Consider the following 22,318-nt stretch of genomic DNA (forward strand, 5'->3'; position numbering starts at 1 on the left):
AGGCATTTCGCGGTCAATTCCCTTCACTTCATGGTCATTTGCATGCATTTCGCAGTCAATTCACTTCAAACCATGATCATTCCCATGCATTTCACGGTTGTCCCAAACAATTCCGCGTTGATTCACGGTCGTTTTGAGGCATTTCGCGGTCAATTCCCTTCACTTCACGGTCAGTTGCATGCATTTCTGACCGTGAAGTGAAGGGAATTGACCGCGAAATGCCTCGAAATGACCGTGAATCAACACGGAATAATTTGGGATGACCGTGAAGTGCATGGGAATGATCATGAATTGAAGTGAATTGACCGGGAAATGCATGCAAATGACCGTGAAGTGAAGGGAATTGACCGTGAAATGCCTCGAAATGACCGTGAATCAACACGGAATAGTTTGGGATGACCGTGAAATACATGGAATTGTCCGTGAAGTGGAGGGAATTGACGGTGAAATGCATGGAAATGACCACGAACTGATTGAAATTGACCGTAAAGTGAATGAAATGGATTTTCGACCATTGACCTGATGGAATCTTGAAAAATAACTAGGTTAGTTGGCTAAAGTAGCTTCTCCTACCCCAAAATCATATAGGGTACATCAAGTAACTAATTTTGGTTTAGAAGATATTCTTATTAAATGCATAGAGAAATAAATGAAAAAAAGAGAGAAATTTTTTTTTTTATATGCTTATATATACATATTTATATAAATATGTATTAGAGAAAATTGTGGGTAGAATAAAGTTCTCCATGTAAAAAATAAAAAATAAAAAAATAAAAAAAATTTGCATAGACTTTTATGGACTGCAGTTATGGCTATGGCTATAATATGTAGCTATATCTTCGATACGTATCGAATACACTTCGATTAATCAAAAATTGCATGATTTTTTATGCAAAGTTGCTGGACAGTTTTGGACCTTTTTCGATACATCGAAAGACATTCGATGTATCGAAGTACATATCGAAAGACCTTCGATGCATGGTAGAGGACATATTGAAATTGCATTGGCTGAGGTTAACTCTACGGTTATAATCCGTAGCCATAGATACCAGGCATTTTTATTTTCCCTGTTGTAATCCCCACTGCCTTTGTGGGTCCTGTTATGATGTATGTTTTATATTCAAACCGTCCATCTATTAGGCGAACTCATACTAACTCTTGGGAAGAAAAATAAAATAGATTTAGCTATCAAGTGGATTACACTGTAAAAGGCGGTGGAAGATTGAACGTCTACCATTTTAGGGTCCCAGAAGTTTTGGATCATTACCAAATTTGTTTTTCCTCTTCATCCAGGTGTTTGTGACATTATGAATAGATTGGATGGAAAATAAATGTTATGGTGGGCCCTACAAAAGTTTCAACGGTGAAAATCAATTTTCTGCTGCTCTTTGTGGTGTGGTCCAGTTGCTCTTTGGATATGATTTTTTTTGCTTGGATAATGCTCCGAAATGATCTCGAAATATGGATGAACGTTGTGGATATAATAAATACATAACTGTGGGGCCATGTCACGTTGATCTCTTTTGAACCGTTCGTATATCCCGGAGTTCGAGGAGCGTCAGCGCTCGTCTTCGAGCAGCGGCCGATCCGCTTGAAGGAAAAAGCAAGTGCGTTTTGGACCTTTGGCAAGCCATCCGTACAGCTGGGGCTTATATTTCAAGGTAAAATAAGGTGGGCTTGGTCTCGTAAATGGCCATAAATGGGTCGTACAGTTGCAAATTTCCCTTTTATAAAGTGCCCCCACATGATAGATACATGTACCACCACTTATATACTAAATATCCCCCATGTATTAATGTACCACATATGTAGCGTATACCACCATCCACTTTAAAGCGTCATGCATGCATTATCGTTGTTTTTTTTTTTTTTTTTTTTTTGAGTTAGCTTGTTGGTACATACCCATGTCAGTACACACACTCCATGTTAGCCACCCCCGTTGGGGATCGATGCCAAGACCTCAAAGTGACGAGGTATCTCCACTCAGTCTACCAGTTGAGCTATGGATCTGGGCGTCATGCATGCACTATTGTATCACATGGGTAACTTGTGTTATCACCCATTTTTTAAGAATTCATGTTTCAATGTGCCACACACCCTAATGTACTATATGTAACATGTGTCACTCTGTCTTTAAACATCATGCATGTGCCACATGTGTCAAATGAATATTATTCATCTTTTAGTACTTCACATATGAATAACATATGCAACATGTTGCATGTGCCATTAATCGCCCTTAAATACTCCACATATGCCCCAATTCATCTTTAAGTGCATCAACATACTACATGTTCTAATGTGCTATATGTGCAACATGTGTTACTATCGCCTTCAAACATCCAGCATATGCAAATTCGCCTACTATATTATAATGCAACATGTGCCATCAATAATATTTAATTACACCACATATGCTGCACATGTCAACATGTCACATATACCAATATATTATGTATGACAGTGTGATACATGTGCCATAATTCATACTTAGCATATACTTGTCACTTTTTATCTTCAAGTAGAATTTTTATTAATGTTTTTTACAAACAAAATAAATTAAGAAATTAATATAATTTTTTTAAAAATAAAAAGATATAAATTTCAATTTCTCACTATTTTTTAAAAATAGTGTTTCCTAAAAAACACAATTTTCTTGGAGATTTTTTTATTTCCCGATCCAAACAGGCCCTAGGAGGAAATATGCAAATCTGGCACTTAATTACCCCAATAAAACATTACTGGTGTTTTTGCAATTTGAATTGCTTATATGGTGGGCCCTGATGGATGAAAGGTGTCAGAAAATCTCACATTGGACCATTGTAGTCATCCAGCTGTGTCCCCTTCAATTGTAGACCGTCGAAATTGATTGGACAACTAAACGATAGCACATCTGATGGTAGTGCCCTCGAAATCAACAGCCTATATTACCCCATGAGAGTCATTTGATGAAATCGGATTGCGTACTGAGTTACTCAGTGAGCTCTTATCGCACTGAGTAAACTCAGTTGGGCCCACCTTGAATGTATGTGGTCTATCCACGCCGTCTATCCATTTTTCATTCTAATTTAAGGGGTTGAGCCCAAAATTGAAGCATATCGAAAGAGCAAGTGGATCATACCACAGGAAAAGTGGGGATAATAATTTCCACCGTTGAAACCTTGCTTGGCCCCACAGTGATGTTTATTTTTCATCCAACCTATTCATAAGATCATATAGACATGGATGAAGGTAAAACACAAATATAAGCTTGATCCAAAACTTCTGTGGCCCCAGAGAATTTTTCAACGATAGACGTTGAATTCAACTGTTTCCTATGGTGTGGTCCATTTGAACATTGTATATGATTCATTTATTGCCCCAAGCCTAAAATTATGTTTTAAAATGTATGGACGGAGCAGATAGAATAAATAAATCATGGTGGATCTCACAGAGTTTACTCAGTACGCTAAGCGTAGTGAGTTACTGCGCAATCCGCTTCCTCATTTGATACTCTGGCAGCCTGTATGTTAATCGATATGCAGCGCAGGCGCAAAGAAATTACACAGGTGGCATGTATTAAACCAAATAAAAACCATTTCAATCGAGGAACACACTGTAATAAGTTATAATTACAAAATCAGATTGCCTAAACACCCCTAACTTCTAGATTGTGGAGATTGTTTACTGAAAGAGTCTATTTAAAACTAAATTTTAAAATTAAAAATTAAAAATTAAAAATTAAAAAAAATCCTTATTAATATGGAAATCACATTCAGGTACATTTTTCATAAAGTTTTCAAAAATCTACCTCATTAATCAGCATAATTATCATTCCACTACCTTTACAGATGCTACGAGAACAAATGGGTGGGTGGCTCAGGTGGGCCCCACTGTGATGTTCATGTATAATCCCACTGATTAGTATGTCCGTCAACTCATATTAGGCTAAGAGCCCAAAAATTAGTTCCATTGATAATTCAGGTGGACTACATGATTGTAAGCAATGTACAATACAATAAGCCAATACTCGACCTCCAAATTGTTTCCTTGTGAATGATGTTTTGGACTCATGCCTAAATGATTGTGTAGAAAGGAGTCCAACGATTGGAGTGGATTTCATATAATCTTCATGGTATTCCCCTAAAAATCAAGGGTAGTCATCTGTCTCCCAACTGTTTCTTTTGGTGTGGCCCACCAAAATCATAAATTAGTTCCATACAAGTTCCATAGGTAAAAAAATCAGCCTATGGAACTTGTATGGAACTAATTATCTAATGATCAGAGTGAATCTTACATAAACATAATGGTGGGCCCCATCAAAATCAAGAGCAGAGTCCCATTCAAGTTCTTTTCTTCTTATAATACTCTCTGTACCGGATACATGGCACTTTAATTTTTGTTGGGGCTCACCAAGATGTTTGTGTAACATCTACTCTGATCATTAGATGTGTAATCTTAGTTTAAGTGCAGATTAAAAAAATCGAGATGACTTGTGATTTATGTGTGCCCCAAAAACAAAAACAAAAAAACAAAAAAAGTTTAGGAGAAATGTTCACCCTTGAATTTTACAAGGCCCACAGTGATGATTATATGAAATCCACTCCGGGTTTTGGAGCCTAAAATCTAGGCCCATCAATAATTCAAGTGAGCCTTACCAAGGGAAACATTTTAGAGGGTGATCATTACCCCTATACACTGTTTCCAATCATGTGATTCACCTGAATATGTGAATCACTGATTGGGGTGATTTTTGGGCCCTTGTCCTAACATGAGGTGATGCAGCTGGTGGTTAGGATGCACTTTACATAAATATCACAGTGGGGCCCACCCAAGCAACCGACCCATTTGCTGGCCAACTGGCCATTAAAAAAAAAAAAAAAAACTGAACAGAATGCAGTGGGATGATAATAATGCTGATTGATGATATAGCTATTTGAAAACCTTTTTGAAAATGGTAACAAGATTTAAATCCCATATTAATTAGGTAGTTCCTTGTAAAATTCCCTTACCAAAATAGGACCATTGAATATTTTTCATTGCAACCAACCGATAAATACCTACCAATCTAATGGCCATGTAATCAAATGTATTTTTATTTATAAAACATCTAAATTAGAACCCATATTTTACCTAGTTAAATTTGAATTGAATATTTATGCTCTAATTTCCCTTGAGACACCATTTCTTTATTTATGTAATTGTAGTTAATATACTTTTATTAGGATATGAGAGTGGATATAATTTTATAAACAACCCTATCTCCTAAACTTTTCTTTTCTTCTTCTTTTCTTCTACCAACTCTTTTGGGTCCACTCAAGGTGGCCAATAAGAGGAACTCAATTGCATTGCCCAAGTCCATCGCGGGACCATTCCATTCCCCCTTAAACATGACAAGTAAATCAGCCTCAATCACCAACTCGCAATCCTAGAGAAGCAATCTGTTATGGAAGACGGTGAAAAATTGAATCAGATTCATTAAAATTTCATATATTGATTCTCCAAGAGCAAATGATAAACCAACCTCCTCGAAGGTAGTCCTCTTAATTGACAAGAGCAAAGCGGCCGAGGTGAAGATTTCACCTCTCTTTGATTATGGTGAGACTCATACAAACACTAGAAAGAGTGTATTTAAATGGTAGGTGCTGATGAGAATGGGAGCCCATGGCATTTGAAATTGATGGGTTTTGCTTATGCAATTGAAGGACTGAAAGATGTTCCATTATTCCATCAAAATGTGCATTTTTTCCAAGAAAAGTTCCCAAGGATGATTATAATAATAGAGAAGATTGTTTACTCACATTCATATATTCCAGGAGAAGTGGCATGTGTAGTGTAGGGCTGTCAATATGCTGGGCTCAGGCCAGGCAAAATCAAAATTTTAATTAGGGTTGACCCTAGTTTAAAATCTGGGCCAAAGCTAACCTCAGGCTCAGACCATTGACAGCCCTAGGCACATGAAACACATGAACAAAGAGGATGAGAAGAATAAAGGATGGAAATTTGAAAAGAAATTTTGTACTAAAGGTGAGAGCTACATCCACACACACAGAGAGAGAGAGAGAGAGAGAGAGAGAGAGAGAGAGAGAGGAGTGTGCTCATGGTTTCAACAGTGGGTAACTGATCTCCATATTTTCTTGTGTCATGGCCTACTTGAGCTTTAGATCTACCTTTTTTTTTTTCTTCTTTTTTTTTTAACCGACATCCCAACATGAGCTGGAGCAACAAATGTACGGTTTGAATTTCACACAATCATCATAGCTAGAGGTGTACACGAGCAAAGTAAGCTCGGTTACTCACTCGACTCGACTCGGCATGAGTTTGAGCCAAGCACGAGCATGAGTTTGATACTCGTTTTGATTACGAGTAGAGTACGAGCTGGGCAATACTCGACTCGGTAATCAACTCGTGTGCTAGACTCGTACCGTGTGGTGTTGATTTATTATTATTAGTTTTTTATATAAATTGTTAATATATTTCAGAAATTGATATCATATATTGCTAATATATGTTGAAATTGTTAATATATGTTAATACAGCTAATATATGTTAAAATTGTTAATATATGTTAATACAGCTAATATATGTTAAATTTGTTGCTCGAAAACCCTACTCGAATTGGGCTCAAATTCGAACTCAGACTCGAACTCAACTCAGCTCGATTTCTGCTCGTACTCGAACGAGTAGATCACGAGCAGGGAATCCATGCTCGATGCCCGAGCAGAGCCGAGTACAAGTAGGACGCGGGCAGTGCGAGCCGAGCATGAGCTGAGCAATACTTGGCTCTGCTCGACTCGTATACAACTCTAATCACAGCAGGCCTCAAAACCTTTGTTACAGTCTCCCTACCACACTTGGATTTCACACAGTCAACAAATATTTGTTGCAAGGTAAAATCTAAGGTATTTGACAGATTTTTACAAGTGAAAACATAACATACCTCAAACAAAAATCATATGTTTTACTTCCCCCAATACTCCTCACTTCATTTTAAATTCTCACATGTCCTTTGATTACACTCCTAACTTCATTTCAAACTCTCCCATGTCCTTTGATTAAACTCCCAACTTCATTTAAAACCGTCTCCCATGTCCTTTAAATATTCAAAGTTTTCTACCCTAGCGTTCCCATTTTGTACCGTTGAGGCCCATGGTTCATCCAAGCTGTTGATATTATTAGATTTCACATAGTATAATCCATGCACCAAAAGTTGTCCAAGGTGGGAATTTCCTACCTAACCCTCAAATTGACAATACAGCGAGATCCTAGGTACAAACTGAAAAGGGCCTACATGTTCTGTTATTCAGCCATCATACTTAGGGTTAATGCAACCTGTTCACTCTCCAAGTATAGGGTTGTGATGTAGTAATAAACTCGGTGAGACTGAGGTCGAATCCGAAGGGACTGAAACCTGTACGTTATCTGAACTAGGTAGAATTAAAATTAGACTAAGATGAAATCTAAATCGAATGGTTTTTAAGGAATAATAGTGAAATATTACTCTAAAACTTAAGGAATTCAGAAGAAGGAAATTAGGGATTCAGAGGATCCACTTGTAGAGATCAGGGAGATCTTATGCCTGAGTCAAGAATTATAAAAATTAAACTGAACTTACTTGATCTAGTTTTCACAAGATGAAAAGTATATGAATTAGAATGGATTCCATCATCTAACCATGCCCAGGAGACAAAGCAAACAACAGAATTAAACTAATTACTAACCAATTAACAATGCATAAAGGTTAGGAAGGGTACCGTCATCAGACCATGCCCATGAGACAATGATGAACAACAAGGCTTCCTGACATCATAAACATAAAAGGGAGAAAGAAATACTCAAAGCCATCGTGGATCTATTGTAATTTCAGTCACAACAAACCATTAAAAACTGAAAGCATTCCATGAAATCAACTAGCATCAAAATCAGTTCAACATGAATCAAAACCATAGGAGTACTCCCATCACGCCACAAGCTTCACCTCTTAGCCCTAGCTAAGAGGTTTAGCCTGACATAATTGGGCTAAAACTCTCAAACATCATAAGGAAAAGAACAAAATAAAAACTAAAAATTCTCTCTTTTTCCTTCTCTGAAGATTGAATCCACGTCAAGCCCAAGCCTTTTCCCCGATTTATCTTCTCCCTCTTTCTTTTCTCTCTTATAGCGTCTACTGATCGTGGCTGGGTCGATGGAGTGCGTAACAAGCAAGTCGATGAAGCTTCCACAGCTCCTTTCGCAGCTACGTGCGAAGCACGAACGCGGAAGCTCTTGCGCGGGCTGCCGATGGGGCCCATCTTATATGACGTTTGCGAAATCCACACCGTCTATCATCTTCTCCTCGAAATTTTGACCAGATATGGAGAGTTATAGTTGTCCGTTGATGCAGCCCACTGAGACAATCAGGCTGCAATGGCAGCTGAACGGTCTTCTTGCGATCGCTGATACGATCCTGTGAATGTACATGGCCGCCAAAGATCAGCATGAATTTGATTGGTTTTGCTTCCTCTACCTGATGGATGACTCGGATTAAGCCTTTACTGCATGATGGTGGCCCACAACGAATGGACGCAGCCTCAGTTGCGAAACAGAGTCGATGCATGTCAACTCTGTGAAGTGTGATGGCCCACTGATTGCTGTCAGATGGAAGATCCATATCGTCTATTGAAATCTACTCGAAAAACCATTCGGGTATGGCAGTTTTTGGATTGAATTCCGTGTGGCCCACAATATCTTCTACTCCGCCGTTCATCCTGCATTTAACGGTTAGGATTCTGCAACATCTTACATGATCTCAAGAGGCCACCTTGGTGAGGTAAATACCCCACCTATGCACACAATGGACGGTCCCGATTGATGATATGTATGAGGAGTGGGGCCCACTAGTGAGAAACGGAAGCACAATGGGAGCACGCCGTGTCCTTTCTTGAGTTGGAGAAGATGGAGTCGGTCAGCGTTAGCTGACCAATTTTGAGAAATCCAGTGCACGGCTAGTGCACTTGTGCACCATGCACACGTGATATAAATGAGATCCTATGGAAATGTTCATGAGAAATCCGCTCCTTCCATCCATATTTTCAGCTCATTTAACGCGTTGAGACCAATTTTGAGGCATATCCAGTTAGCAGGTGGGCCCCAGATCGTTGATATGGGGGTGATCTGTCCGTTGGGCTTCTTCTAGAGGGATCCGATGGATGAAAATCGACGTGTACAGTTCAGTTTATTTATGGTCCTCAGGCGATGTATGCAGTTTCAAGCTGAACGAATGGTGAGAACCCTGCGATTTTACACTCTGGACATCTTTCAAGCCACTTGAGCTTCAGTTTCTCGGTTTCCCCAGATTTTTGTCGTGTATATCTATTGATCTCGGTCTCTTGGAGTCCATCCCATGCTTTGGTGAATTTTGAGCACTAAATCTCAATTTTAAGCACCATTTTTTAGTCCCAGCTCGTAATTGTACCCTGCATTACAAACGCGATTAAATCGGACCAGTACACAGTATCATGTTCGTAAATTCGAGTAATAATTGGAGTCTGATATCCAATATTTGACCCTCAACACAACCAAAGCACAAGAATTGGCTTTCAGTGCATGGAAAATGAGAATCTTGATTATGTATAGCAATGACAAGTATAGAACTATAATGCAATGTGAATCAGCTATATGTTCCCTTGCCTCGGGCTGTCAAAATAAACCCCCTTGTCTATGCACAAACATCAACTAACCAGATTAAATATCATTTAAACACACTAGGCATCCCCTTTCAAGCTGAGGGACGGTCATTATCAAGATACCTGGATTCCACTTTGCAAAAGGGCAGAAAATAAGGCTCATCTTCCTCCCTGTGCTATCAGGGAAGCAAAAGCCAGCCAAACACAAATTTGTCTAAATTGATGACAATTTTTATACGAACGCATGCGCCAAATCAGCCCATTATTCTTTTAGTACATGTCCCACCAACCCCAGTCACCCAAATATGGGGCCCACCAGAAACCTATACATCTGCTGGGGTTGAATAAAATAGTAATTTTAAAAAAAAAGGTCATCAATAAAGACAACTATATTAAGAACTTGCAAACACCCATTACATTACAACAATGAAGTAGATTTATTTTTTTAAAACGTACAACAATAAAGTCGATATTATCTTAATAAATCCCTATAATTGAAAACTTCATATTATCAGCAAACTGTAACAGAAGATGCAGATGCGCTCTCATAATAGCCTCTTCTGCTATTTCCACATCTTTGGAACTGATAACAGCAGCCTCCCTTTGGACCCCCTCTTTTTTTTTTCTTTTTTTTTTTTTGTTTTCTTAATTTCTGTTAGTCTTCTTCGGCTTTTGCTTCCACAATCCCACATTCTTCTGTACAAAACATTCATTATATACAATGAAACAATGGAGTAGAGCTACCGGTTATGCATCCATGGTATAGATGGATGGATGGATGGATGGATTGGTTGGGTCAGCTTCTCCGGAGAGGCCGGCTTGAGACGGTCAGGCCCCGGTCATACATGCGTTGGATCTCCTCCCTGTATTCTGTCAATGACTTGTCAGGTATGGCTGGGGTCAGCTCCACAACATCTCCCATCTTCAGTTTCTGGGCAGGGTCACTCACAGGCTCGTGGTTCAGCCTAGGCCTCAGCTCTTCCTTGACGGGGAACCTGTAAGGAGACCACCTCGAACTCCCACGCCCCACTCTCTCCAGCAGGTCCATCATCGTCGAGTTCTCCGGGAACTCCTGCACCGACATCTGTAACAACATCACAGTTCATCAGACACCTACGCACCACACCACAACAATTCAACATTTTATAAAAATTATATCGTCAAAAGGAACCAGATGCTAAAATCGGGACGGTGAAAAATATGGAAAAAAGGAGAAATGCATGCAAGTAAAAAAGAAAAAGAGGGCATGGAGAATCAGTTGGGCCCCAACAACCACACCAGCCAGACATGTAAAAATGTAACATCACTTAATGTGTCCCAAAAATGGCACAGTTAAGAATTAGGATCGGTATTTCAGTGAACCCATATTTTGGTCAAACCCAATCCACTAAACTGCTCGGTTATGTCATACGATAGGCCACATGATAATTTCTCACCTATCAGATAATCCCTAATAGTACAATGGCAACGCAAATGACACATTTAAATTGTTCCAGGCCAGGATGGTTATGATCATCTCATGGGAGAGACTTTTGAGGAATCTATCATCAACCACAGGGCCCAATATATGAATTATTTGGATCAGCAGCAGGTGTGGCCCACATGAATAGTTTGTCGGACCACACAAAAGCTTGATTGAGCATATGATCATATCTTGTAGAAGGCCAAGAAAGAGATGGAAGCAAAGGAGGACCATAAAAGTGAGTTCACCCACCTTCTCATTTTCTATCATGATGACAAAAACAGGTCCATCGTGGTCACAGTTAGGTACATAAGAATATGGGCAGTCCTCTGAGTGCAAGGGAAATGGGCAGGGCGGCCTGATCGAATCAGCACTTCCAACGGACGAGGCCCGGTCCTTGTTCATTGTCTCACACTGCCAAGTCACGACCCACCTGGCCCACTCAACCATCTGAAGCACATAAGACGAGTGCTTGCAGTCACCTTCCTTGTATCTCCAGTGTGCAGCGAATCCGAATTCAGCCTGCAAATGCATCTCCTTGGTTCGGATCTGAACTTCCAACGGGACCATGTCTTCACCCACCACAACAGTGTGCAGAGATCGGTACCTGTAAAACACAATGAAGGTCAGAGGAAAAAAGAAGAGAAGAGAATTACATCATATCCACATTATCAAGTGCATACCCATTGAACTTGGGATGGGTTATGTAGTCCTTGAGCTTTCCAGGGACTTTGGGCCATAGCCGATGAACAACGTCCAGTGCCGTATAACAGTCTTCCTCGTTCTCAACTATCAAACGCAGGCCATGAATATCATGAATTTCATCCATACATAGCTTCTTCCTGCAAATAATTTACATCATCATCATCATCACCAAACCCTAACGTTACATCAAACTGCATTGAGGTTTGTCGTTTCTATGTGCAACCATGTGTGCCGATTTGGCACATCTACCACATCCTGGGTGGACCACACTGGGTAGATGCCCTGGCCCATAAAACAGACCGGTCCAATAATCAAGTAGGTCACCTGTACTGAAGAATGGACTGTTAAGAAAACATTCAAAACATCCAAATTTTCACTTATGTGGAGCCCACCTGATTATTAGGTCAGTCTAATTTTGAGCAGGGCATCTACACTGTTGGGCCACCTAAATGCATGGTTTGGATGTGGCAAATGTGAAACCTTGATATGTGTGTCCACGTATGAGTGGGCATGTAGAATGCAGAACTAGAAGACACTCTTAGCATTGCCCAGAGTGTGAACGTGTGTATGTTTGGAAAGGGGGTGATGAGGACATCATGCACACACCCGCCCGCACACCACCACTCCTATGCACATACATATGCAAAAGGAGGACTCCACCATCGATCTGACTCGATGACGACGTCCAGGGAGGGCTCTTAGTTAGAAGACAAGTTTTGGTTCAAAAAAAGTGGGCCCGATAGTCAAGAAAAGTCTATCATGGGATCTCATGATCGTGACCCACTCGTTGGATTAATTTCATATTTTAAGTTTTGCTTATTGTTATTATTTAGAACATTGTGAACGCTTTAGATTTCTCTGTTTAGTTTTTATTTTAGTTTACTTCATCACCAAGTAATAGGTTGCGCACATGGTGCGAGTTTTGGGGTATAGGATTTTTCCTATAAATAGACACCCCTTATAGTTCTTTTAATTCATTGAAGTTAATAAAATAAAAAAAAATTTATTTTATGTTTCTGTTCTCTTCATGAGTTGTGGAAGAATTCAAAAGTGGGTGCGAAGCCCTCCCTTTTCGAAGGGCTAACTACCATGGTACGAAGCCACATCGATCCCGATTCACCCCCATTCTCCATCATCTTTTTTTTCCATCTTCCCCCACCATCCGTACTTCGAATTCGTCCATTTTGTTGCATTAGATTTCTTCATTACAGCAGATTTCCAGATTTCGGCCCGCAGGCGAGCTGAAACTTCGGCGGAGCACCACACTCAGGCCAGAGCTCAGATCGACGTCAAATTGGGGGGTTTAGCAGTCCAAGCCTGGCCGACCAAGGCCTAGGAATCCGTTTCTGGATTCCGTCCCCCACCACACGTGCGGCCAGCCTCAGGCGCACGTGTGCCGGCACCTGACTCGCTGTCCACACGCAGGGACTGTCTTGGGTTCAGGTTTCTTTCTATTTTCCTCTCTTTTATACATAATTTCATAAATCTTGACCCTAGATTATATTATCCCTAATTGATTTACCCCTTTTCTCATCCTAGGATTCATTGAATTGAGATTGGGGAATCTCTTGGATTAAGGACTGATTCTTATGCATGTGTGGTTGATTTCTATTTCCCTTTGAGTACTGTTTGGTTCATAATTTTCATTGATCCAGCCCTAACGTGTGTAGGCTTGGATCCGCATAGATTCCCCTTTAATTGAATGTTTGGATTTTCATGTGGGATGTGGAATTTGTGTGATTGTTTCTGAATTGGTGTGATCTAAGCCTGAAATCTTGCATATCATATTTAAATTCACGTCCTACATCAGAGAAGGGGGGGGAGGGGGGGGGGGTCCTAAATTCTTTTAAGTGACACAACTCGATTTGAACAATTCATTCATACTATTGGCGACAAGCTACAGTGTAAAAGTCAGTGTGTCAGATTATTTGAACCATAAGATCAAGAGTATGAAAAACTAAATAGTCAAGATCAAGTGGAGAAACAAAATGGGTCCAACCAATCATCACCTTGAAACATCTATTTAATAGATTTGACATTGTATTGATTATGATTCCAAAGAAGCACTTCGATTTGATGATGCTAACCATCCAATCTATGGCTCACACCAAAAAAAAAGGATGGTGGTAAACGATGGCCCACATTAAGAGGGTTAGGCTTCATCCAAGCAGAATGATTTTTTTCACCATGGCTTGCCACTTGTCAATTAAAAAGCATTGGGGGATGTTTCCAATGACGCCATGAAGGTGGGGACATCAGCATTTCCCCATACACGCAGATGCACACACACAGACACAGAAGGGGGGAGGAGACCCACATTGAGAGGGTTAGGCTTCATCCAAGCAGCATGATTTTTTTACCATGGCACGCCACTTGTCAATTAAAAGCATTGACAAATATGTGTGTGTGTGTGCGCGCGCGTGGGTGGGTGGGGGGGAGAGAGAGAGAGAGCATACTTCAACATTTTGGAGTAAATGCTGTACAAGCTTTTGTGCCTCCCTGATAGAACATGATAACAAACTGCTCCCTCTTTGAGAGCTTGCTTTAGTTTCTCTATGGCTGAAGTAATCATCGCTTCATCGAAGGTCTTAATGAGTTTGGAGGAGAGTTCTTCATGCTGCTCTGGGTTGAGATGCTTGAAGCACAGGTTCTCTAGATGCTCCTTCCAAGTTGAGATCCCCAGACGATTAGCCAAGGGAACAAAGATCTCCAATGTTTCCTTTGCAAACCTCTGTTGTTTGGGCATGGGCAAAGCCCCCAATGTCATCATGTTATGCAGCCTGTCTGCCAGTTTTATGAGGACTGCTCGAGCATCAGCCATCGCAAGGAACATGGTGTGCAAGCGGTCTGCCTCAACAGTTCTGCTTGCAGTGTTGTTTTCACGGGCAAGCTTGCTCAACTGGCTTAACTTAGAGACCTGCAAAATATGAAACAGCAAACGAAGCTTAACTTCAATATCTCTACTCTCTAGTCAAAATTATGCATAACAAAAGAACACTGGATTTGTTGCATAGAAGCTTTCATCTTTATGATCTAGAGACCTTTCCCGTAAAGATGCAGTCTAACAAAACAGTAAGAAATGCCCAAAATTTTCTGATGCATACACCCCCTTTTCTACTTCTGGTAGTATAATTGTAATACTTCATAGTGCTATCCTACTAATTAGAGTATTAAAGGGGGTGTATGCGTAAAAAAATGAGGCATGTTCATTTCCCAAAAACAAATACACAAGAATGGTAACAAATACACAAAACCATCACGTTACTCATATATAAGACCACACGTGTGCGCGCGCGCGCACACACACACAGATATCAACCCATGTAAAAGTAATGAAACATGAAACTTACAGGACACATTTAATGCAAATGGTATAAATTGTATCAACTACAGGTCCAATGGCTATGCTGCTACAATTGACATGAGGGCATCTATTAGTTCCTCAATCCACTGCTTCCAAAGAAGAAGAAACTTGTAACATTGTATGTGTTAAGGGAAATTCTAAAAACCAACATCTCCTCGATAAACAGAGGCCAGAGTGACACAGACACGGAATACTGAACTTCATTGATATTGCAATACTATGAATGATTTTGAATGGCCAAAAAGGTTTTCAGTTATCTGTTGGTACATGTGGTTAATGACTCTTAACATTCATGAAATAAATAGCAGAGTGTACTGGACAATATGCAGGAACTTAAAAAATTACTTGGAAAATGCACAAGTGGCAGACGAATGATACAAGTAGTCAAATTAAAACATCCAAATTATGAAACCCAGTGTAGATGTATCATGAACCAAAAATTATGCTTGTTTGATATCTTACTATCAGATTGGTGGACATTTATTGGAAATTTAAAAATGAAACATATCCAATGGTCCTATCTCCACAAACAAGTATCCAAGAATCAGAGATCAGGTCAGAAGTGTTCAACCAATATGGTCTTGGGATTTTGACTTGGATACAGTAGACTGCACAATCTAGTCGGTTTTATTTGAGTTAATATATGCCACATCTACAATTTCTGAGTGCCTGCATATCAAGTGTCATGCACAGCCTGAGTATCATATAACTCCTATAAACTAAAAGGAATAAACCTTTGGTTTAACAGCTTTCTTAAATAAATGCAGATAAGATCTCCTACAACCATTAGTCAGTACCAAACTAAATTACTCGCAATCCCAAGGTCTCAATCTGAGATGAATGTGTTAAGTTTTCTAACTAAATCATATACAATCCAGGGTCTCAATATGAAACAGACATGTTTAGTTTGAACAAGCAAATGAAAGAATCCCATGAACTGGACAAGCGAGAAATACAAGATGATACTGTTTGGATGATCAAAACCCTAAGCATGGCCAATGGAGTTACAGCACTCAACTCTTGCGACAGCATACATGGACCCTGCTGAAACATAACTCCACCAAAAAACCCTTCTGAACTGAAACTTTACCAAAAATCATGTGTTTAACCGCACAAATTCTGTCAAGCAGCCAAACTGTCTCAAAAAAAAAAACGAAGGGCTAAGAAGCCACACATTCCCAGAAAACAAGCAAAAAATGGAGGTTTCCATTCAATTGTTTCCTGCAGCATAAGAGAAAAGGGATGATATAAGTTTTGTGTCAAGTATGTAACTAAGCATCTCTCTCTGACTGATGAAGAAACAGCAGACAATATCAGGGATGAGGGAACAGATAACTTGAAAATTGCAGTAAAATGGTGGCAAGTCCAGCAAATCCCCTTTAACAGCAACACGGCATATCTTAAATTACATTGCAAAACAATAGTGTCAAAGCCAACTTTGCTCAGCTCTCAAGAGATTTAAAGTCACTATAGAAAGAGGATAAAATAAAATCCAGGCAACTGTAAACAGCAGTTCAAGCCAAGAAAGTCCAGCAGAACTTGGCCACCAAGCTGCTTAGGTATGCCTTCTGAGTAAACCAGATTCTACTACAAGCTATGTAGCCAGCTACAGTAGCACCCAACATCTAGTAGAACTTTTTTTTGAAAGGTGCAATTTTATTAGGCCAGAGCTGAAAAAACAAGAACAAAGAGAAAAAAACAGAAGAAAAGAAATCTATGCTAAAAAGAGAAAAAGGAGAATTACAACAGCAGCAGCCCCTGGGCCACACAAAGGCCCGGAGGAGGCCAAAAGAAACCCACAATTCACGGAGCCCAATCCCAGAATAATAAAACTGCTTTGGCAATCTAGTTGAACTTCATGTGCAGCATTCCTAAAATGGCATCTCTCAAAAAAAGGCGTTTCTAAAATGGCAATCTATTCACACCATGATTCAAGATTCTGGCTAAGATGCTGACCTGCGAACAAGCAACTTTGGAAAGAGTAACAAGAGTGACATAAAAAAACAAAATAAATAAATAAAAATGGGTGCACAGGTGTGGGTTGAAGAAGAAAAGTGCACATGGATATTGAAAGAAAGGGTGAAAATTTTCCTATCAACCATGGTTTAAGAGATTTCTCATCTTTTCAGAAACAGTCTGCCTATTATGAAGTTGACTGCTGAGGAATGACTAAACAATCACTAGTCCATCAAATGGAAATTGATGCAGCGCTTCCAACCTCACACAGTTATAATTAAGGAGCTAGAAGCACAGAGAAAAATGAGCCAAACCCAAGAATTAAGTATGAAGACCAAGCAGCCGTTAAAAACAGCATCATATTTAATAGTTCCCTGCTTGCTGTTATGACAACAACTCCAACACCCAGATTGCTTTAACAACATCAACAGAAATTTAATTTAGTTCTTCTTTGCCAACTGGATACAACGACAGATAACATCATGGGCATGACCATAGTTAGCAGAACAGCATACAACAACAACAAAAAAAAAGGTACAGGAAATATCCGTGTTTACTTCAGCTTCAACCATTAAAAATGCAGTCAGAATTGGTCTAAAAACAGCAATGCCAAAAATTCAGATAATGAAAAGTTGGGGTTTAATACAGTTTGGATTAACAAAAACACTGAGAGAAAAACGGCTAGCATCATATTTAATAGTTCCCGCTTGCCGTTATGAATTATGATAACAACTCCAACACCCAGATTGCTTTAACAGCATCAACAGAAATTTAATTCAGTTCTTCTTTGCTAACTGGATACAACAACAGATAACATCATGGGCATGACCATATTTAGCAGAACAGCATACGACAAAAAAAAGGTACAGGAACTGTCCATATTTAATTCAGTTTCGACCATTAAAAATACAGTCAGATTTGGTCAAGAAACGGAAATGCCAAAAATTCAGAGAATGAAAAGTTCAGGTTAATACACTTTGGATTAACAAAAACACTGCAAGAAAAATGGCAATATATTTGCATATATGCGTCTTTATATTATATATAAACAAGGCTAAAATAACTTTAATTAAAATAATCAGAATTATGCATTAATAGTAATACATATGGATAGCCAAATGGTGTTCTTTGCATCTCTCAAATCCCTTTCAAGTAGTCACGTGCAAATTACTCCATCTCTACTTAAAATTTTTACGTTCTACTCAATTTTATCAATGGGTGGCAACTGCCAATCTCTATTTTTTAAATTGCCCCCAGAGTTTTTTAAATTTATTAAAATAAAAAAAAATTAATAATAATAATAATAATAAAAGAACAAACATGTTTTATTGAAATGAAACATGTTTAATTCAGTTTGCCCGAAAAAATAAAAAATGCGCCCATCTTTTGAATTATAGAAAGTTTTAAGCGTTTAACCATACGGGTTTTTCTTTTCAAAAATACGGAGTTTTGCTAACAGAGGGTACGGCACTAGCACTACATGTAAATAATACATACCTGCATCTCCATTATGAGGGAACCCACAAATTCAAGATTTTGCTCTGATATTCAACATATACCGTCCACAAAGAGTCAAATAAGGTAGCCATGTGAGTTCTGAACAGGCTAAACAGTCAAGCTCCATAGATCCTATTGGGAATGCTAACCATCCTGAAGATGTATCATTGTCTTCACAAATGAATGGGGAAGCAAGAAACCATAAAATCCACAGAACTTTAACAATGTTGGAAATCAAGAACTTGATCTAGAAGCATGGCATTTATAGAAACACGTCTGAAGTTTATCTTGCGATCTGAAACAAAGTTTCTTTTTTTCCTTTTTCTTTTTTTATGAGTAAATCAAAGTATGATGACAACCTAGCAGTAACACAAAACCAGATTGCGGTTGGAGAACCCAACAAATTTGATGTACTGAACATATATGCCCATATGCAGTTTCCATTCAAAAACATATCTCTTTCAGAATTCAAACTAACAGAAATAACCATTCCCTGATAGATCAGTAAGACAGAAACTCATGAAAAGGCATACATACCCCTTCAACCAAATCAGCAACTCCAGCTCCGAATGTCCGGAAAATATAATCGTAGCTCATGAAAGAATCATCGAGTGTATCGTGTAGAAGCCCTGCTGCGACAACTGTTGCATTGGCGCCAATCATCGCAAGCAAAACTGCTGTCTCCACACAATGCTGCAAGTATGGATCCCCGCTTGCTCGCATCTAAAAACAAATAACACAAAACCCATCTCAGATGTCACACAACCCAAATCTTCCAGATCCAAGAATTCTGTAAAAGGTAGCAATTCAAATAACCCAAATTCCACAAATAATGCAATTCAAATAACCATACATTCCATAGAAATGAGTAGTTCAAATAACCTAAATTGATATCTCCAAAACAAAAACGAAAAAAAAAAAAAAACAATGTAAAATCTCAATTCAAATAACTTGAAATTCCTACGAAATCCAAAACACGATTTCAAAAAAAATTGGTGGCAATTTCATTATTAAAAAAAAAAATGGTGACCCAAATAAACTGAATCTTCTAAGCCAGAATTCCCTACAAAATTGCAGTTGAAATAGACCAAAAGTCTATGCAGAATGCATTTTTCAAATAGACGAAAATTCCATACAAAATAGCAATTTGAACCATCCAAATCTCCCAAGATAAAATCCACATAAAATGAAACAGAAATGACCTGAAGCTCCATAGCCAATAATTCATACAAACTTCGGAATTCAAACATCCTAAACTAACTCCATATAAGATAACGATTCAAAATAATCCAAATTCCACAACAAATCGCAATTTAAACACTCCCAAAATTTCACACACAATCACAAATCAAACACCCGAAATTCCATAACAAGACCGCAATCCACATAACCCAAAATTTCACACCCCACCTCCCCAAAAAAAAAAAAAAAGATTTTACCTGTCCTCGATGTGCTTTCTCTGCCTCATAGAACGCCTTCACCACAAGTTCCTCGTGGAATATCTTATGCCTCGATTGAGCACCCAACAACAACTCCTTCGCATACGATTCGCACCCCATCTCTTCGAAGCTATCCTCCATGCCGAACGAAAACTCTTCGACAATCCCCACCGATGAATCCCGGCTATCACGCTCCACGCTGCCGCCTGGCATCGGGAAGCTCGGGGAGTCATAATCGATACAAGATCCCAGCGCATGCCGTACAAACCTGTTGAAAAGCCCATCCCGGCCCGCCCGGAAGGACGGCACCGGCAGATGCATCATCGGCGACGGGCTTCTAGAAGAGGACGCCCCACCGACGCTACTGCACGAGACAGGCCCGTGGAAGACAGACACCGGGCTGGGGTCCCGGCATTTGAGCGACGAGTAGCAGCCGAATTCATCGGCCCGATCATGGCGTAGCTGGCAGTGATGATCATCAACGCTGCCTGTCGCGAAGCTCGACGAAGACGACGAGTGGCGGACGGACGGCGACGAGAAGAGGCAGGAAAGGCCACCAACGACGATCGGCTTCTGCGCGACAGCTGCCGATGAAGACGACGACGATGGAGGGCGGGGATTCAATTCGTAGTCGGACGACGAGCAGGGGAACGGCGTGGAGCAGACGCTGCTCGGCGGGATGGCGTGAAGGGCGATCGTCGGGACTGCCATGTAAACAACCTGATCGGGAGGGATAATTTAGGGATTCCTGCCTTTCGTCTGCAGATCCAGAGTCGAAAATGCTTCGAGAAGTTTTATATACAAGATACAGAAAGGGGATCTTTCACACCCTAGGCGACTCGGAACGAAATAGGAGTCAAAGACGATGCTATTTACAGAATTGCCATTGGAGATTTGACGAAGAAGGCGCTGAAACCCTGAGAGAGAGTGAGAGAGAGGGATTTTGATTTCTTTGATTCTTTTGAGAAGAAAATGAAACGAACCTTCTCTTCTGTTCTTCTCTTTTCCTTTATTTTCTTTTATATTTTCTGTCGTTGCTTCGCGGCCAGGGAAAGTAATTGGATGAAATTACTGTAATGCCCTTGGCGTTTTCCTGGAATAACGAAAATGCCTCCTTTGGTTCTCTGCTCCTACACGGCATCGGTTGTTTTCTGTCTGTGGGCTGTGTTTGACTCTTTTTATAGAGTTTGTTTTTGTCTATCGCGACTTACGGCGTTGCACATGTCACCGCCCACTTGGCCCCACACTTAACCCAGAGGTGTACACGAGTCGAACCGAGTCCAAGCTCGGCCATTTGCTGATCCATCTCCTACTCGGCTCAGGTCAATCCTCAAGTCTAGTTGGTCAGCTCAGCTCGGCTCAAATAGTGTCTCGGGTCATTCAAGCCATGATTGAGCTAAGTTCACCTATACAGCATTTTCATAATTATATAATCCGTGCCTTCAAAATCTCACCATATGTAAAATAACAATAATAATTTTACAAGTATTTAGATGAAATATCTTCCAAGCAACATAAATATCAAGAAAAGAATGATATTTCTGTGATATTAATACCTTCGTTGCCACCCACTGCCCTTAGTTATTTTATCAAACACTTGGAGAGTAACATCAATATCAAAGTAACTAAGTTGACTAACTACTTCAATCTGAGTTCAATTCGAGTTGGATTTGATTCAAGTTGAGTCGAGCTCAAGTAAACCTCATAACCATGTTTAGAAATTTTTCTACCTCAAAAAATCAGCTTGAGCCGGCTGGAACTCAATTTCAATTTGTGTTTTTTCAAGTTGGGTCGAGCAAGATAACCGAGCTAACTCAGTTCGCGTACAGCCCTACCCACAATGTGTGCTTTTCCAATGACTCGAACCGTCCGTATTCTCTTTTTTTTCCACAAGTAAGCTCTAGTAACGTAATTTAGCTTATTGAGGATCCTACCTTCTGTGTTTTAGATTTGAATTCATGCCATTGAAACTCATATTCGTTATTTAAATTTATCTTCGAAAAATGATGATAAAGTTCATCTTTGTTAAACTCGAATTTATGGTATGAAGTACAAAATATGGACGGTTACGATCATTGGAACACTGGGCATGTGGACCCCAGTGACACTGGATGTTGCCTTTACCGTGGGACCCACCTTAATGATTTTGCTTTGCACTCGATGTTACCTTTACCCTGGTCTTTTTATGTAGCCAATCCGTTGCTTTGCACTCGAGCTTTGCTTGGCCACGCGGGGATATTACTATATTAAT

The 22,318-nt window shown here is 39.7% G+C and overlaps 1 protein-coding gene and 1 long non-coding RNA gene across 3 annotated transcripts; both read right to left on the bottom strand.

Moving 5' to 3' along the window:
* Positions 1 to 10,018: 10,018 nt before the first annotated feature.
* LOC131251715 (probable GTP diphosphokinase RSH2, chloroplastic) lies at positions 10,019 to 21,214 on the bottom strand. 2 transcript variants are annotated; one of them, XM_058252623.1, is made up of 6 exons: positions 20,068 to 21,213; positions 19,166 to 19,351; positions 14,268 to 14,728; positions 11,790 to 11,948; positions 11,359 to 11,713; positions 10,019 to 10,728 (listed from the first exon to the last, which is right to left on the bottom strand). In XM_058252623.1, the coding sequence occupies exons 1-6, from the start codon at positions 20,776 to 20,778 to the stop codon at positions 10,441 to 10,443; spliced, it is 2,160 nt and encodes a 719-aa protein (XP_058108606.1). In that variant the 5' UTR covers positions 20,779 to 21,213; the 3' UTR covers positions 10,019 to 10,440. The 2 variants fall into 2 exon arrangements, with proteins under 2 accessions (XP_058108606.1, XP_058108607.1); XM_058252624.1 differs by lacking the exon at positions 19,166 to 19,351 and having other exon boundaries at positions 20,068 to 21,214.
* On the bottom strand, positions 16,537 to 19,159 carry LOC131251717 (uncharacterized). The gene is made up of 2 exons (XR_009174020.1): positions 18,629 to 19,159; positions 16,537 to 17,925 (listed from the first exon to the last, which is right to left on the bottom strand). It is a non-coding gene; the product is annotated as an uncharacterized LOC131251717 (long non-coding RNA).
* Positions 21,215 to 22,318: the final 1,104 nt, after the last annotated feature.

The sequence above is a fragment of the Magnolia sinica genome, chromosome 7 (assembly GCF_029962835.1).
Source record: "Magnolia sinica isolate HGM2019 chromosome 7, MsV1, whole genome shotgun sequence".
In the NCBI taxonomy this organism is placed as follows: Eukaryota; Viridiplantae; Streptophyta; class Magnoliopsida; order Magnoliales; family Magnoliaceae; genus Magnolia; species Magnolia sinica.